The 17,193-nt window shown below is 45.4% G+C and overlaps 4 protein-coding genes across 4 annotated transcripts; 2 read left to right on the top strand and 2 right to left on the bottom strand.

The window, feature by feature from the left end:
* Window positions 1–925: 925 nt before the first annotated feature.
* Window positions 926–2,653, top strand: N7466_009083 (uncharacterized protein; the record flags this gene model as incomplete). The annotated part of the gene is made up of 6 exons (XM_057168472.1): window positions 926–1,333; window positions 1,413–1,543; window positions 1,625–2,049; window positions 2,202–2,386; window positions 2,447–2,509; window positions 2,558–2,653. The coding sequence occupies 6 exons, from the start codon at window positions 926–928 to the stop codon at window positions 2,651–2,653; spliced, it is 1,308 nt and encodes a 435-aa protein (XP_057017178.1).
* A 1,419-nt stretch (window positions 2,654–4,072) lies between these two features.
* N7466_009082 (uncharacterized protein) lies at window positions 4,073–8,561 on the bottom strand (the record flags this gene model as incomplete). Its single annotated transcript, XM_057168471.1, has 3 exons — window positions 4,073–6,598; window positions 6,663–7,345; window positions 7,406–8,561. The coding sequence occupies 3 exons, from the start codon at window positions 8,559–8,561 to the stop codon at window positions 4,073–4,075; spliced, it is 4,365 nt and encodes a 1,454-aa protein (XP_057017177.1).
* Window positions 8,562–10,409: 1,848 nt separating this feature from the next.
* On the bottom strand, window positions 10,410–11,307 carry N7466_009081 (Zn(II)2Cys6 transcription factor domain-containing protein; the record flags this gene model as incomplete). The annotated part of the gene is made up of 3 exons (XM_057168470.1): window positions 10,410–10,983; window positions 11,042–11,139; window positions 11,203–11,307. 3 exons carry the CDS (start codon window positions 11,305–11,307, stop codon window positions 10,410–10,412), a joined length of 777 nt encoding a protein of 258 aa, XP_057017176.1.
* Window positions 11,308–13,723: 2,416 nt separating this feature from the next.
* On the top strand, window positions 13,724–16,279 carry N7466_009080 (uncharacterized protein; the record flags this gene model as incomplete). The annotated part of the gene is made up of 2 exons (XM_057168469.1): window positions 13,724–13,866; window positions 13,948–16,279. The coding sequence occupies 2 exons, from the start codon at window positions 13,724–13,726 to the stop codon at window positions 16,277–16,279; spliced, it is 2,475 nt and encodes an 824-aa protein (XP_057017175.1).
* Window positions 16,280–17,193: the final 914 nt, after the last annotated feature.

The raw sequence follows: 17,193 nt of genomic DNA, 5'->3' as shown, positions 1-17,193 counted from the left end.
GGAGTATCTAGCTCAGGCCGATATTGAACTGTGCTCGAACTGTAGAGATGGAATATAATGAACTGTAGATGGAATGAATGAATCTAGGTTACAGTTGATTGGAATAAGGGATGCTTCCTTGCGGCAAGTTCGGGAAAGTGGGTCAGAGAAGAACAAGAAGGGGCAATTCAACCCGGGTTCACCGCTTCCCCAATCCGGTCGCCACAAAGGGTGTGCTCGAATTCGATTGCGCTCAAGAATTCCACTTTCTTAACCCGCCAACTTGGCGCACTAGAGCTGATGTTGTCAAGATAGTTTCAAAGACTCCAGTACCTTTTGGGCGAGGCGAACAGTAATAATATTCCATGGGTTTTTAGAATTGGAGGAAAAGGTCATGTTTTGAAAATATCCAAATATTGAAACGGCGTCGTACTAGCGGTTCCAAGGTTAACAAGTTTAGAATAGAAAAACTTAAATTCAGACTTTCAAAAAGTGGTGCACTTCGAGATTTTGACTAGTACATGCCCCAAGCGGGTATTCAACAAACCGTCGAAGATTTCCAACGTTGAAGGTTTGTGTAGACCTCTCGCGAGGTTTTTAGTATTTACTAGCCAGGGAGGCCGTTTTTTGTATTTTTCAGTAACTGTAAATGTCATAATTCTCATCACACCCATTGAGAAATTTAAAATACTTCGATTTCTCGGATACAGAAAATTGTGATTCTCCGTGTGATAAAACGCCTATGCTATTACTCGCTGGGCGGTTAAATTCATCACCTGACCTGTGAGGCTCATGGCCTTTCACAAATTTATCTGTGGGGCTCCCCCAGCTTTTCTTCTGTCAATCGCTCTGGACTGGCTGATCATGAAAACAAACCTGATCGTGGCTGTCTATTCCGTGAGAACCAAGACAAGAATTCTTTTACTTGACCCTTCCCCACCGCCACATGGCTTCATTCATGATGACCCCAGTGCGGCTTCAATCGGCACATCAATCCGGCGATGCTATCGTCCCAGAAGTTGATCCTTCTCGACAGCCAGCAGATAAAACAGTGCATAGTGTCACTGATGTAGAGACGAAAACCGAAACAGACCCTCCATTTTCAATATATAGCCCTTCCGAGAAGAAGTGGATTAGCTCCGTCGCCTCATTTGGTGCCATGTTCTCGACAGTCAGCAGCTATATCTATTTCCCGGCACTGGTGCCAATAGCCGCTGAACTTCGTGTGTCTCTCACCATGATAAATCTTACCGTGACATCATACCTGGTTGTCGCTGGCATTGCCCCGGCTTTCATGGGAGACATTGCCGATCAGGGGGGACGAAGGCCCGCCTATATTTTAATGTTTACTTTGGTATTTGGATCTAATATTGGGTTGGCATTGCAAAAGTCGTATCCTGCACTTTTGGCCCTTCGAATGATACAAAGTGCAGGCGCCTCAGGCAAGCCGTCTCATTTCTACCATCTTTGTGATGTCGCTGACCAACAGATTTGAGATCAAAGGCTCATATGGCGCAGCATATGGAATAATTGCCGACATTACCACGACTACCGAGCGAGGATCGTATGTTGGACTGTTGCTAGTATTGTAAGCGCATAGGTTCAACTCCCATATTGAAAGTCGTGCACGTCTGACAAAACGCAGCACTAACGCAGCTCCAAGTTTTGGCCCTGTTGTGGCTGGAGCACTGACCCAGAAGTTTGGCTGGAGATGGATTTTTTGGTTTCTCGTTATCATGACCGGTACCTACCTCATCCCGGTTATCCTGCTTCTTCCTGAGACTCAGAAGAAGCTCGTGGGAAACGGAAGTGTGCAAGCTAGAGGAATCCATAGAAGTGCATTTGACCTTTTCACCAGCAATCGCAAGATCAAGGGCGATCAAGGCGAACGACATGGAAAACGGAAACCCCACATCCCAAATCCTCTCAAGTCGATTTTGATGCTTCGCTCAAAGGAAAACCTAACTGTCATTATGATCGGATCTATCACATATTTAGTGAAGATGACTTTGCAAACATCACTGGCGGCTCAATGTACCGACATATATAATCTTGACTATCTCCAGGCCGGTTTGATTTATTTACCATCCGGTGTTGGCGGTGCTATCGCCTCTTACACAACAGGCAAGCAGGATACATATACTAACTCATTGCATTCAATGTTTTAAGCATTCAATGTTTGAACACTCACCTGCGTGTCCCACATATTAACTGATAACTAGGAAAGTTCCTGGACCGAAATATCGAATTGTTTGCTTCTCGGCATGGAAGAGGCGGTCAATACCGAAGAGGCGACGACATCTCTGATTTTCCCATCGAAGAGGCCCGCCTTGTCGGGATATACACACTGGTTATTACCAGCGCCCTGGGAACCGCCGGCTTCGGGATTAGTCTCATGAAGCAAACGGTAACGCCTCACTGAAAATTTCAGTGCTGTTACAAGATCGACAACTGACTTACCTGGTAGCATATTGCAGTTCCTCTCACTATGCAGTTTATAAGCGGAGCTACAACTTCCAGCATATTCACCGTGAGTTCCCCATCAAACTGCATTGCATACCTAACATTCATATTCTAGAGTCTTCAATGGGTTTCTGACTGGAACGCAGATTTGCGGAACTCTTCTAACGGATATAAATCCCAATGCCTCCGCTACCGTCCAGGCTTCTTATAATCTCGTGCGGTGTCTAGGAACTGCTGCGGCAATCGCCTCTCAAGAACCTTTGGCCAACGTTATCGGGCTAGGGTGGTGTTTTGGTTTCTTCGCTTTTTTAATGTTGTCTGCAGCTCCTTTGGCCATGATGCTAAAGAAATTGGGTGTAGATTGGAGAAGGAGCAACTTGGTCGGGTCCACAAACGGTGGTGTGTAAATTCATATTCTGCAAACAACTCAGGTGGCCCTCCATCTTCAGGAATTAACCTTCAGTCCAACTAAAATTGCAGCATATTAAATATTAACTACGAGAACAATTAGGCATAGGGGTAAGTGCAAATCTAGATCTCTACTCTGCAGAATATGATAGGCCTCAAATCTACAGTGCGTTCGAGAATCGCTCCGCAGAGGGGGGGGGGTTGTGGAAGACAGTGTTTCAGATGGAGGATTTTGGCCCAATCATGTTGTACCCTGGCTCAATTTGGAAGGTCAGTGCGGCCATCGCTAGACGGAGAGTGATTACCACGCTCTCTCACACTGCTTCTCACCCTCTCTATTTTGTACTCTCCCTTATGACCCTCGGTCGCACGACGCTAAAACAGCTCTCACCCTGGCGGCACCCACCGAACTAGTGGCTGCATTTAATCCACACGCCGGTCAGTTAGTAGTCTGGTGGGTGACCACATGTGAATCCTGACTGTTGTATGTTGTTTGTTTTTTGGAATTTGCCGGCTACCTTACCATCCAGATTTGTACAGGGTTGATTCTTGATTGTCTGGCTCTATCACTCTCAGCAAGACGTTTTTAGCTAGCCTCCAACCCTTTTCTGGGGGCTTTCATGACTGGAGAAATGCAGGTTGCCGGAATCGTGCGGAATGCATGAGTCATGAATGGATAAGAACGAAGCTATTCTTGCCATCAAAAAAGCAGAAGATTTTAAACACTAGAGTTTGATAATCGATTGCATACCATCTGTACATTTATGTGAAATGCACCAAGGCCATTCAAATACAGATTTCCAAACGATTATGATATCTCACAAGAAGAGTCCTTAACTTTGAAAGACGAAAGAAGAAACGTTTAAATATCAGAAATCTCCACATTAAATCTTGAATCTTCCAGATCAATGTCTACAAATGTGTACGCATCCCAATGTTGGTATTCTATAGTGCTATCAATGTATATATATTTCTACATATGTATGCTTCAAATGTTTGAAACTGGTTGATTTGAACTTGAAACCTCAAGCACTTTCGTCATGTATGTACTTAATAAATTCTCATCTATTGATGTATTCAAATGTTGATATGTGTGTTCAACATTGAAACAAATATTTGTCTCAAGTGCTTTTAACCTTGAAGGACAGTATGTCAACTATCTTCTCCAGATCAATCAATGTCTCCTCCTCTCCTCTGTCTAGGTGATGATATGACCATCACTCTATTCTGCCTTCTTCGAAGCCTTCGTTCTCAATTTCATCAACCCGAAAACCAGAGCATATCCACTAATCGCAAAAATGACCGAGATTCCGGCATCTCTCCATCCGAAGTAATAATCATTGACGTTCAAGGTGGATAGGAAGCCAGTGCCATCCGTATACTCACACACTTTGCAGCCGGAAATAGCGTCAGGATTGACCAGATTGACCCTCCAACCGTCACCGGCAATATAATCTGCCAAATACTGTGCACAGGTACCGTTTGTCGGATCAAAGACTGCAAACTCATCCTCGTTGCAGGTAACCTTGACATCCCAGAGACCGAATGTCAACATTCCGGAGACTACATAGTTGAATGGATTGAGGTAGTACATCCAGTACTTCCAGAAGACGTTGAGCTCGGTATATGGAACGAAAACACCGCAAAAGAGCACCAGGATACTGATGATCAGAGGGTTCACGAGCGCAGCGAATGTCGGATTTGGGGCATAAGCGGCAACACATTGGCCGATTCCAGTGTAAATGAATTCGTAAATCAGCATGATGAAGAAGGTCGCCCCACTTCGGTTCGAGTCGTGAGGCAGTCTCCAGACCGGCCAATACCAGCAGACAAAGTAGAGAACTGCACAAATGCAGAGGTAAGGAAACTCAGACACAATAAGGCCGGTAACAAATGCAACCCAAGAGTACATTTTGGACTTCTTCTCGCGGGCATCGTAGATATCACGACGTTGGATGAATAACGGCTGGAGTTGGTTGATGACTCCAGGAGCGACGAAGACAAAATTGAAGATTGTGAACATCTTCAAATTCAGATCCGTCACACTCGGGCCGGGACGCCAAAAGGAAAACCCGTTCAACAACGCAGAAATGATATGTAGGGAGAATTTGTTGTTGACGTAGTTCGTATTCCGGAAGAGCGCAATATTCATTCTTTGAGTCACAATCTTGATTTGTTCCCACATAGGCATCGAGAATTCAAAGCCATCAGAAACTGTTCCTGGCTCTTTACTTACTGCATCATCGATCATCCTATCCAGCTCAGTTATCATTTTATGCTGTTCTGGAGATTCAAGCCAAATATTATGCCAGTCCTTATCCTTCACAGCATCAATACCACCGGTAACCACATCGATCATGAATTCGGCTGGATTGGCTTCAACAGGACATTCTGCACCATACTTGCCAAAATACCGCTTGATGGTGGCCCCATTCTGTCCAATATCTCCGAAATAGACTGTTTTGCCTCCTCTTGCGAGAAGAAGAAGAGTATCGAACTGGGCAAAGAGCTGCGCGGATGGTTGATGAATAGTAACAAGCACAGCTTGTCCAATATCTGCAAGCTTTCTCAGGAAACGGACTGTATTATAGGCCGATTGGCCATCTAAACCAGATGTAGGTTCGTCCAAGAAGATAAGAATGCTAGGTTTCGAGACTAGCTCCACACCGATCGTCACACGCTTTCTTTGTTCAACACTGAGTCCATTGCCCACAGATCCAATAAGGGTGTCTGCAAGATCATGTAATTCTAGAAGGTCAATGATAGTCTCCACGTACTGGAGTTTATCTGCCTTCGGGGTATCACGGGACTGGCGTAGAAGAGCAGAGAACTGTAGAGCCTCTCTTACGGTCGCAAATGGCTCATGGACGTCCAGCTGCTCACAATAACCTGCCATGCGCTGGAAGGACACAGGTAAAGGTCTACCATCAACCAAAATTGAGCCTTTGATGGTACCATCTGTTTTCCGCTGGGCGAGGACGTCAAGTAGGGTCGTTTTGCCTGCTCCTGATGAGCCCATCAAGGCACCAAGCATTCCAGGCTTGACCCACCCATGGATATTATCCAACAGAACACGGTCTCCAGTGGGAGTTTTGACAGTATATGTGAGATTCTTCCACGTAAAAATCGACGTGTTGCGAACGAGATTGTCTTCGTTGACTTCGACGGGCTTATCGGTGGTGGTGCGGGGGACGGACTTCTCGTTAGCCTGAGACTCTTCATCTTTGTGAGCTTGATGCTTTTTCAGACTCTCACGAGGAATTAGGAGGGAAGATCCAGAGCCGGCACCACCTTTCCAAAGACATGTAAAGATGATGGTCAAGACTGCCAAAAAGCCCCACCAGGCCCAGAGAATACCGTAATTTCGCCACATTTGAGAGGCATGGTAATGAAGAGATCCAAGATATTGATCGCCAGTCACATAATCAGCGCCTGTGAGCGCGCCTCCAACACTAGCACAGGCTTTGTGTTCTGATCCGACATTCTCATAACCAGGCCCATTAGGAATCAGGTTTCGGCCAACACATTCAATATGCTGGTCGTGGAATTCGTTAGACATTGCTGCCTGGAAAGCGTACGCGAATGGATTTGTGTAATATAGCTCGACAAACCAATTCTTGATATTGGGCTTCGGGATCATATAGCCTGCATACATGACGATACCCTTGACTGCAGTTCCTGAGATTTTGGAGGCAGCCTCGAAGGTACTAAATGCGGCTCCGATACATCTGAATAAAGCAGTGATGCACTATTTGTCAATGATTAGTATCTATTAGTTGGAGAGGTAAGATAGGATGGAAAAGTACACATACCAAGGTTGTAGTGAAGAGAATAGCCCAGAAGGTAAAAAATGCAGCCGCAGTGTGCTTGAGTCCAACCATCCAATAAATCACGACAGAGAAGATTGAACACTGAAATAACAGCACAGGAAAATCCGCCGTGATTTGAGCCACACAAAAGGCAGCTGGGTGGTACATGGCGAATCCCTTGTGTTTAATGAGAATAGGACGCCCCTTGAAAGACTCGGTGACTTCAGACATGGCGACAATGCAGTTATACAATAGCGAGAAGAAGATGGCGCCGCCTTTGGTAAAAAGACCCGCAGACGTAGAAGGGGAGTTGTAGAAGCATGAGCCAGCAATCAAAGCCATTACGCATGACAGAATTTGCTTGATCAAGAAAGTCGATTTCTCACCCCACAGAATCTGGTACTGTCTTCGGGTGCAGGAGATGACCTGGGCCCAGAAACTGATAGTCGTATCACTACCATTGGATAGGTGTTTGGACTTTTCCCAGGCAACTGATTCCTTGAATGCTTCTGTACGTTGAGAAGCAATATCACTGTTGGGGTAGTCGTACAACAAGATTTCATCCTTATAAACTGCTGATTTCTTATATTCAGCCAAAATAGCATCAGCTGTTCGAGGGAATCTATTTTCCCAGCCAGGCTTAACTTTTCGCTCTGTTGGAACAGTTACACCAGTAAGGAAGTCACCTTAAAGTTCAGTTAGTACATTTTACAGAATACGAATATACCAGAAAGGGGCAAGCTCACCAATATTCGCTCCATCAGTATACATCAGACCTAGATTCTCCATAAAGGACTTTGCTTCTGATGCAGGACCGTAGTAGATCTGCTTTCCTTCATCAAGAACGAGCACTTTATCAAACAGGTTATAGATAGCATTTCCAGCTTGGTAGAGGGTAACAATGGTGGAAAGGCCCAGCACATCAGTCATAGCACGAAGGGCCTTGGCCCATTCTAATGCTGTACTAGCATCCAGACCGCGGGTGCTATTATCCCAAGAATAAACAGAGGCCTTTGTTGCGAGGCACTCAATAATCGAAACTCTTTTTCTTTCGCCTCCCGATACACCGCGGACAAACTCATTACCAACTTTTGTGTCGGCAGTATGAGAAATTCCCATAGACTGCAAGAGGAATTGCATAGTCTCAGCAGTGTATTCCTCAACACTCTTTGTTCCATCGGGAAGATGGAATGGTACTTTGAGCTTGGTTGCAAAATCCATGGTCTGACCGACAGTCAAACGAGGATAGAATAACTCTTCCTCGGTGTTCATCACAATTTGACCTTGGTATTTGACTGCTTCTTCAGAAGTCATATTTCCAAAATGCACGTCACCGGTGATGCTTTGATATCCTTCACGACGGTTTGAAAGCATCTTAAGAAGGGTTGTACATCCGGAGCCAGGTCGGCCCAAAACAAGCAGCATCTCGCCAGGCCTGACACAGCCATGGCTGTCGGACAAGATAGATTTGAGTGGTGGTTTTTGACGAAAGTCTTTCACGAGTTGAGGAACGTTGAACTGAGAAATCATATTCTCTTTGACAGCTGCTTCAGCGGCGAGGACCTCTACAGATAAACTTTGCCAGGTCACTCCCAGCTCACGTCTTTTGAAGCCGGCTGCTTCATCACGCTGTGCGTTCCGGATAACTTGTGGTGTCATACTCCATTCTGCATTCTTCCCGGGGGGCGAACGAGTAGGAGTCTGGGGTAAGGCGAGAGTATCATGACTTTTCCAGTATTCTTTGTCGCAGTTCTCATCGGAGATGAGAGTTTGAGGAGTCTGAATTGGGTCCAAAGTCTCGTAGCTGCTGGCTTCGTGGAGGTTGATTTGGGGTACCGCAAGGGCCTGGGTGTGGCAGTTTTCAAATTCGTTCGATTGGTGGTGCTCTCGAGGAGATGACATGTTGTCGAGTTTCTGCCCTGGGAAAGCAGTAGGGGATTAAATGATAACCAATTGGATATTCTGTTTTCTTCCCTTTCATGAGCTCAAAACACTGGGCCTTTGGAATACTTATAAAATCTCCAAATACTTCGGAAGCCAAGGTGGGCGAACACGGAACTGTATTCTAGCAATTGCGGATACATAGTGGAACAAAGGAATGGATGCCGGCGCTACAGAATTGTTGTCTTGCAATGCCGATTACCCAAGTGGACACGATGGACGGATTACCAAGATTCCGCTCATAGTTCCGCTCATCAGCACTTGAGGGATTAAAAATACTTTGATGGCCACTGAGGTACTCTCCTTGACCAATCATATGTATGTGATCCCAATTGAAGTCACTCACTAAGTCAAAATCGGCTGGTGATTTGTGGATGCATGCGTAATTTTCGCCTGTTTTACCAATCAATAGCAAATCAAAAAGTCGGGATCTCGCATGGATCCAAGGTTAGATAGGGGTTTACAAGACCCGATCTAAGGCGCTGTACTATAATCTGCGGCACTGATCGCCGACGATTCTGTAATAACACTACTAGGCATAGGCTACTGCAGGTGGTAGGTCTTTGATCTAGCCGCCTGCCCTCTCCTGTATCGGTCAATTTTCCGGCGCAGCATATTACCCGAATAGGAAAATCAAAATGTTATCTATCCGTCTTCTTGAAGAATCCCTTGTTTTTCGTTAACAGCATCAACTGACTAACTTATAAACACTTTCAACTTATAATTAGCTGTTAACCTTTGAAAATGTAGCCGGATATGAAATTTTTGAAGAGACAACCAAATATTTATTTTGGCTTCTGATGGCTGGCCGCCAACCACGCTATAGAATCCCCATTCAGTTATTCTAGTATTCGCAAAAAAAAATCTGTCAATCTAGGGTTATCCAGCCCTACTGAGATTACATAACATGGTTCGGCGATGATATTCAAATGTTTGTGCTGTGCTAGCCGTGATCTGGACGGCTTGCCGAATAATCGTTATTGGGCGATCCCGATCTATCCGGCCGTTACCAACACCTTCCAGACGTGCCGACGCAGCATATTACCTAAATAGGAAATAAATCGCAATCCTGCTACCTGAAGAATAAGGAATTTATATCGGACCTGACAACATGTAATCTATCCACCTTTTCAAAGCCTTATTGGCAACCTTTTGGTTAAATCTTACTCCGTATATCACGTGATCCATGGATCTGGCAGAGCCCTCAGCAAGTTGCTCTCACGCGGCACGCGGCATAGTCCCCTACGAAGGGGGGGGGGGGGGGGTAAGGAAACCTTCTGAGACCAAGAAGATCCACATATTTAAAAGATTTCCATTTGATGCAGTACAAAATTCAAAAAAAGGACCTCGGAATATTTACACATAAGGTTACAAGCACTTGAGGGTGAAATGGTAGCACAATGCATAGATGCACTATACATAATACATAATTACGCTCCTTCTACAGTGCTTATTCACTTCAGTTATTGTGGCAACTTTAAACTACTACATATGGTACCTAACTTGAGACATACAACGGTATACAACGGCATATGTAGGATTCCAAATTAACTTTATCCCCTCATGAGGTTGACAACCATTAGTGGGATTACTGAATATTATGAAAGTATTGGAATTCATGAAATCTGTATTAGAAGGACAATGTTGAGAATTATACATATAGAAAAAATATATTCAACTGTTCGAAGGCTTAAATGCACACACAGGCATAACGCAATATGGTGTACAAAATCAAACGAAAGATGAAAGGAAAAAGCTCGCAGCTGGTATTGAAAATTCGAATGGAGATTCGACGAGGGGCAACTGCCTCTAATTTGTGCCAAGAAATATATTCGAATCATCATAATATGGAAATTGACCACTGGAGAACAAACTTGACAAACCAGGAGCGATTAACAGGTCTGTGTCGTCATCAAATATACCGAGTCCATCAGTCGGCCACTGTGGCATTCCTTCAAAGGGAAGCAGGTCGGCGGCGCCGGGTTCTAATAGCTCATACTGGAGATTCTGTGACTCAGGCTCCGATTTTTGGGCAATGAGCGCGGAGGGGGTTTTATTGGAAACTGAGAGTGTTGGAGATATCAAGTGCCCAGGAAGATAGTCAGGCGAAACACCCGAGTAAGTTGTATGTGAAAGACGCTCAAAAATCTCTGTATCGGGGGACTTGTGGCGGGCCACGATATCAGCCTGATCACCCAAAGGTCCACTCCCGGAATCATCAAGAACACCGATTCGAGTGAGCAGATCGTGGGTAAGTGGCAGACCGTTAGGCTCGAGCTTCAACGGTGCTCCGGACCAGCCTTCACCCTTTGTGGCTCGTCGGTAAAGTTCCTGGAGGCCATGTACTAGCCAAATTTGTTGTTGTTCAAGCATATCTGCATATCTGCATTGAAATCATTGTCAGCTCAAGTTCTTTCGTTTTTAACGATCTGCTCGCTTACCCCTTCGGGTACACCTTTTCATGAGACTTTTTGCGATGTCCAAAGCAGCAAACGGTATTATCTGCCCGACAGCGTGAACACGGGTTTAGTCCGTCACACTTGTTTTGTCAGTATGGATAGCCATAAACCATCAATTCTTTCCAAGGTTTGGTTTAACATACCTTGGTTTTCTTTGAGCGACACCGATCGCAGGCCTTGCATACGCGCTTGCGGAGCTTTTCAAGGTTTGAACGATTGGAGCTTGGTATTGAGTGCCGCGCTGACATGGCGATATATGGGTAGGTAGATGGAGGACAGTACTGTAATACCTACTAGGTACTTGCCGACACGAAGCGAATGGTCTTAGATACAAACCTGTCAGCCTTCCAAGGTTGGAACGTGAGAATGATTGAAGGTCGCTGTCTAGGTGCTGAAGTAGAGGCTCTAATAAACGAAGAGTCTAAACTTGCATGTGAAACCTTGAATGGGTTTTGAATTCCAGATCATATGATAGTAACCAGTCTGTCCATGGATTGAATATATGGCTATCTACAAATGGCTCTTCTATTCCAAGGTTTGCAAATATATTGATCAGCAAACTCGGAATTCAAACTATCCGCACAAAAGTGACATTTGAAAGATCTAGATGGAGCCCCTGATGACTATGAAGGCTCCACTAGTCCTTGGCACGCCGGTTTATTCCTTTCCTTTTTCGGTAGTGGAGACTCTGGTAAATCGGCACGTCTGTATTAGACCTCGGCACATCTAAGCCGAATTATTGTAAATGCAACCGGAAAAGATAACCGTGAACAGATTTGCCCAGGCGGTAGTTGAGCAAATTTACGAAGAATTAGTCACATCGGATTAATTGACATCAAATTTCATTACCTCGGTCTAGCCCTTGTAAAAGGGCAGACTTCGGACGGCATGTATAGTAGTTCGATGGTTTCCTACTGAATAGTAGATACACATGCATTGGGGGGTCCATGGATCGGTAATACTAGTACCTACACAGTAGCCTACATTGAAAGCACACGGAGAGAAAGTGATTTTCGGGGAGGAGTCTTAGAAGGAGTTCATTTTTCAGAGATGACGGTATAACAGACGCTCACCAATATCAGCCCGATGCCGAGAAAGGTGCCATTTAGAGCAATGTCATCAGACTGTAGTATGAGAAAGAGTATAGTTAGACAGTTAGGCAGCAAGTAAGCTGTATGATAATAATATAAGAAGACATTATGCCAAGACACCATTCAAGGATAAGCTGATACAAGCCAGGTGCTCATTGACTGTTTTCAAGCCTTCAAGGACAAGCGCACGGCAGCTCCAGAGCCAAGTTCGGGAAGAATAGATTTCGTGGTAACTTCAGGTCAAGACTAGGGCCAGCACTAGAACTCCTACACTCCACCAGTCGGGAGGAATGTACGGTAATCATTGAGCGTGGAGACAATAAAAGAAGAGGTCGCCTTGCCCAAAAGAACAGAAGATCTGGGGAGGCGTTTAGCAAAAGATGTTATAGTGAGGCTTATTGTGAGAGTCTCGAGACTGGAAGAATGGCCTGCGCCCTTGGGTAGTAGATTGGCAAGGATTTCAAGAAGTGAAAAAAAAGTGGAAGTGTGATGAAGCGAAGCAATCGAAAATCAAGCTCGGTGACCAGTGGTCAGCATTTAAGGAAAGATTATTGAACTCGTCTACACCAGGCTATGTACTCAAGTCTCAGTTACAGATCACAATACAGACCAAGTTATGGAGTACGCGACTACGCGTAATATGCGCACTAATCCCGATTAGGAAGCGCTTCAAGTGCAGAATCCCCATAAGGCAACAAGGCATCAAGCAACCAGGCCCAAACTCGCTAGCTGATTATTGGGTGTTCATTAGTAGAATAGCGACATGACTCGCTTAAAGAAACGCATGTCCTAAATATTTCCTGAAATCTGAATATGATTGGCCCTTTGGGCCCGCCACCAGTATAGGCCCACAGGCAGAAGGCTAATCTGAAGTCCTATCGGAGACCCCGTTCCTCGACAAATTTCTTTCACCTTTCCGGCCTGACAAAATTGCACGATTTAAAAATGCATCCAATTAGAACTCCCATGGCAAGAACTTGAAATACTGAATTGAGGAAATTGACCCATATCCCTACATGCTTATTTCTCTATGCTAAGCGCCTCTCATTATTCAGCAGACAAGCTGCTAGGTACAAGTTGAAACAACACAATAATCAGGCGACAAGATCTTCTAACCACAGATCCATAGAGCAGTAAAAACAAGTTCCCATCTTAATGACTGAGGATTTGCCTACTTTTCTTTTTCAATGCCATCTCGTTAAGAGTCGCTCATGTGCGATGAAAGAAGAGTCGCCGTCGGCTTAAATTTCCCCCACATTATTTGGCGCGTCAGGGCTTCCCGCTGAACCAACTAGTAACTTGCTCGCCTATTTCGACCATCAAAAAACAGTTAAGACTCAATAGTACCTCCTTTTCTCTCCACCATAGCCACGTTCCCGTGGATCATACTGCAAAATGGTCGCCATGGTTCCATATTGTCAAAAAAAAAGACATTTATACAAGGCAATTGGTTTCCCCAGAGCCGATCCTTTGAAGCTCTACTCATTTCCTGCCAGCAACGTTCTCGGCATTTCACACCCAGCAACTGCTATCGATTGCTGGATTAGCAGTGTTCTGCTTTTCGGTTTTCACCATGTCCGTTTCTTGCTCTTCCATTGATGTGATCAATGGAGGTACGTATGACTATTCGTCGTATTGGTCCATGAGTGCTGGCGCAGAGGTAGCCAGCTTCCCAGTGATGACTATCGGAGGACCGACGGACGATAGTACTTGGCTGTAAGTCGGAAGGGGTGATAGAAGAAATGATCCCAAGACAACTAACCATTTCACCAGTGAGATATCCGACTTCGAATATAGCTACGTCATTGTCCGTCAAAACATTGCCTCTGTGAACGTGGGAGGAGAATACGATGTGTCTCTGGCCTGGTCAATGTCTACAAATACCTCTAGCGATGCAGCAAGCTGTCTCTTGGAGGTTGCAGTGGACTCCAAGACCATCATTGCGACTGGCCAATCTGCTGCTGGTGTCCGTGCAGTGACTGGTTCATGGGGAACAGCAACGGGTACTTACACACCAACTGCCTCGACCGGGCTCCCCTTTGTGATCACCATTAGCTGTTCTGAGGGCGCCTCGGCTGATAGCCCTATTGTGGGCTTGGCTGATATTTCAATGGTCTCCTCTTCATGTTCTGCTACTACTGGAACATCGTCCACATCAATTTCGAGCGACTATTCGTCTACAGCTACTACTCCGACATCTTCAAGCTCTGTTTCTACTATCACCACCAGTAGCGATGGCATAATCTCGACCGACGCCCTCAGCACCGCTACATCTTCAACCGGTAACGAGTCCTCGGGTGTTGCTCCTACCACTACCAGTAGCGACAATCTGATTCCGACTGATTCTCTTAGCACCATTATATCCTCAGCTAGGACAGAGTCCTTAAGCGCTAAAGTCACATCCTCGACTTCTGCGGTCACAACCTCCTCCTCCACAACTTCAGCAACATGGACCGCGTCTACTGGAACGACTACAACGGAGGAGGATGGGTCCACCACATTGACTGGCAGCACTACCGACGGCGACTCAGTTGCAGCGAGCGTATCAGTTGACACAGATGACTCGAATAGTGCAGTGTCTGGTACAGTATCTGTATCCACTACCTCCACAACACGGAAGCGAGATACTCTTTCATGTACCTTGTACGTTTCACAGGACTCAGAGGTGATTTCCACCACGGTAGTTGAAGCTGGACACTCCGCTTCTTTTGTCGCCTGTCTTGCAGCCGAATCTTCAGATATTGTTGATATCTTGGTTGAATGTTCTGGTTCTGGCGGGACTGTTAAGGTTTCTGAGTTGACCGTGGACTCTGATGCGGCCGTGGAAGAGGCATGTGCGACATCTACATCTACTCCGAGCTTGGTTTCCTCCAAATCTATCCTTGCCGTGAACCCCAATCATACTGGGTCGACATCTATAATGAGTACTCCATTGCACACTCTGACAAAACCAAGTCACTCCACATCTATACCTTTCAATAGCTCTAAGCCAGGGTTTGGCTCTGGCCAAGTCACCACCTCCACTATTCTCGCCACCCGGACCAGCACCATCACCGCATGTCCTTCCACTGTTACCAACTGCCCAGCTCGTGACAGGACCACTTATCTTACCACCGAGACTGTTACTGTGGGAACCACTGTCTGCTCTATTACTGAAAGTGCCAAACTCATACATACTGGCTCCCCGTCGCGAAGTGAAGATCATAATAGCTCTGCTGAGCAAATGACCACTTCAACTGCTTTTATTATACGCACGTCGACAGTTGAGACTTGTCCATTTTCCGTAAAGGACTGCCCTGCGACCTCGAAGTCCACTTTTGTCACTACAGAGACACTTGTTGACTATACCACCATCTGCCCTGTGACTGCCGCCCAGGCCACTGAAACCCCGAGCTTTGTTGCTTCATTCACAACTGAAGTTGATTCTAGTGACTCTATTAGCTCTGGTTCTCCTACTGGTTCGAATTCAAGCTCTGTTTTAGAATGCTCTACCTCCACCATGGACACCACACACCTGACCACCAATACCATACCATCTTACACAAAGACATACTCATTGGCCGCTACCGAGTTGCTTGATAGTTCACCCACCGCCTCAGCTAGTTCTTCAACGCTGAAGGATGCTGTTGATACGTCTATGCTTCCTACTACGACCGATTTTGAAACCGCAATTGAATTGACCGGAATATTACATGTCGTGTCTGCTACTACTGCAGCGGGATCTATTGAGACTGCTAAAAGTAACTTCCGTTCTCTAGATTCTCTGCAGTCTACAATCAGGAGCGCCAAGTCCCCCCCACACAGCGTCAGTGATATAGCCAGTGCAGCTAAATTGACTGTGGGATTCGATCCATTGTCTACACAAGCCGCAGCTGCCTCTGGCCTTGCCACAAGTGTTGTGGTGGTATCTTCTGAGACCATAACTACCAAGGCGGTTTCCTCCAATACCAGTGAAACGACTGCTGCAAACATTTCCTCCTCATTCAATTTGTCGCTTACCACAGATGCCCCAGATGCTGAATCCTCTACCTTAACTTTGACTAGTTCCCCTGCTTACAATGGGGGTGTTTCTGTCTTCTCTCCCAACCTCATTTGGTTTATTGGCGTGGTGATTGCCTGCTTTATATAAGGACGAAATTGTTTAATATATTACTAGTATATAGTCAAATGTTATTATTTTAAGACGTTCTTTCAAGAAAGCATCACTTGCATGGAAATAAAAAAACCATTAAATACTCCAACCTCTGTCATATGTACGACCTACCCATATTAAAGATATACGAATACAAATTTGACACGAACATTGAAACCACCCATGATCCTAATTACTCTTCCCATCAATACCTCTTTTTCTCCTTAGCTCTTCAATATCTTGGCTTGATACTGTTAAAAACATTTTTTCAATAGCTAGGTAGAAGATCAGGAGGTTGAGGTAGTGCTCCAGGTCATCCTGTTGGAAAATTGGACTCCTTGAACTCTGGCTTGTACAAGTTCCATGATGAGTAAAATATTAGTAATTGTTCAAATTTTTGGCATAAATTTGATTAGTGATAGAGTTCTGCCCCTGAAAATTTTCTACCCACTCTCAGCATTTTTTCTACCCATGCTCAGCTGCCTAGGTGCTCAGGGGTGTGATTGTATTACACTGGTTTTTCATTTCCGGCGGACTGGGAAAGTGGGGCGCACCCATGATTAACTGTTACCCGAGCTATGATCCGGACATAACTTTGCATCGTCCACATACCGAGCTTACACTCACCTCGGGGCGAATCAGACGTCGAAGAATTGGGATGAGCGCCTGACACCAATTAACAATACAGTATAGGTTAGGCTAGCGATAATTTGATCAATTGATTGGCCATATATACGGTCTTAAAACTGGGACTCAGAACTTCTCAGTATGTGGTTGGAGGGTCTTCGGATCCATGCCCGGATCCGGGCTCGGAGCCGATGCAACAAACCGTCATATATGAAGGCGCAGTCGGTGCCATGGAGAAAGACATGATATTTTCGCTTCTAATATCCAACGAGTCAATCGTTTAA

This window comes from Penicillium verhagenii, assembly GCF_028828195.1.
Source record: "Penicillium verhagenii strain IBT 33310 chromosome Unknown utg000009l_segment0_segment0, whole genome shotgun sequence".
Classification (NCBI taxonomy): domain Eukaryota; kingdom Fungi; phylum Ascomycota; class Eurotiomycetes; order Eurotiales; family Aspergillaceae; genus Penicillium; species Penicillium verhagenii.
Note: the sequence above shows the minus strand (reverse complement) of the source record. Positions and strands in the feature narration are given on the sequence as shown.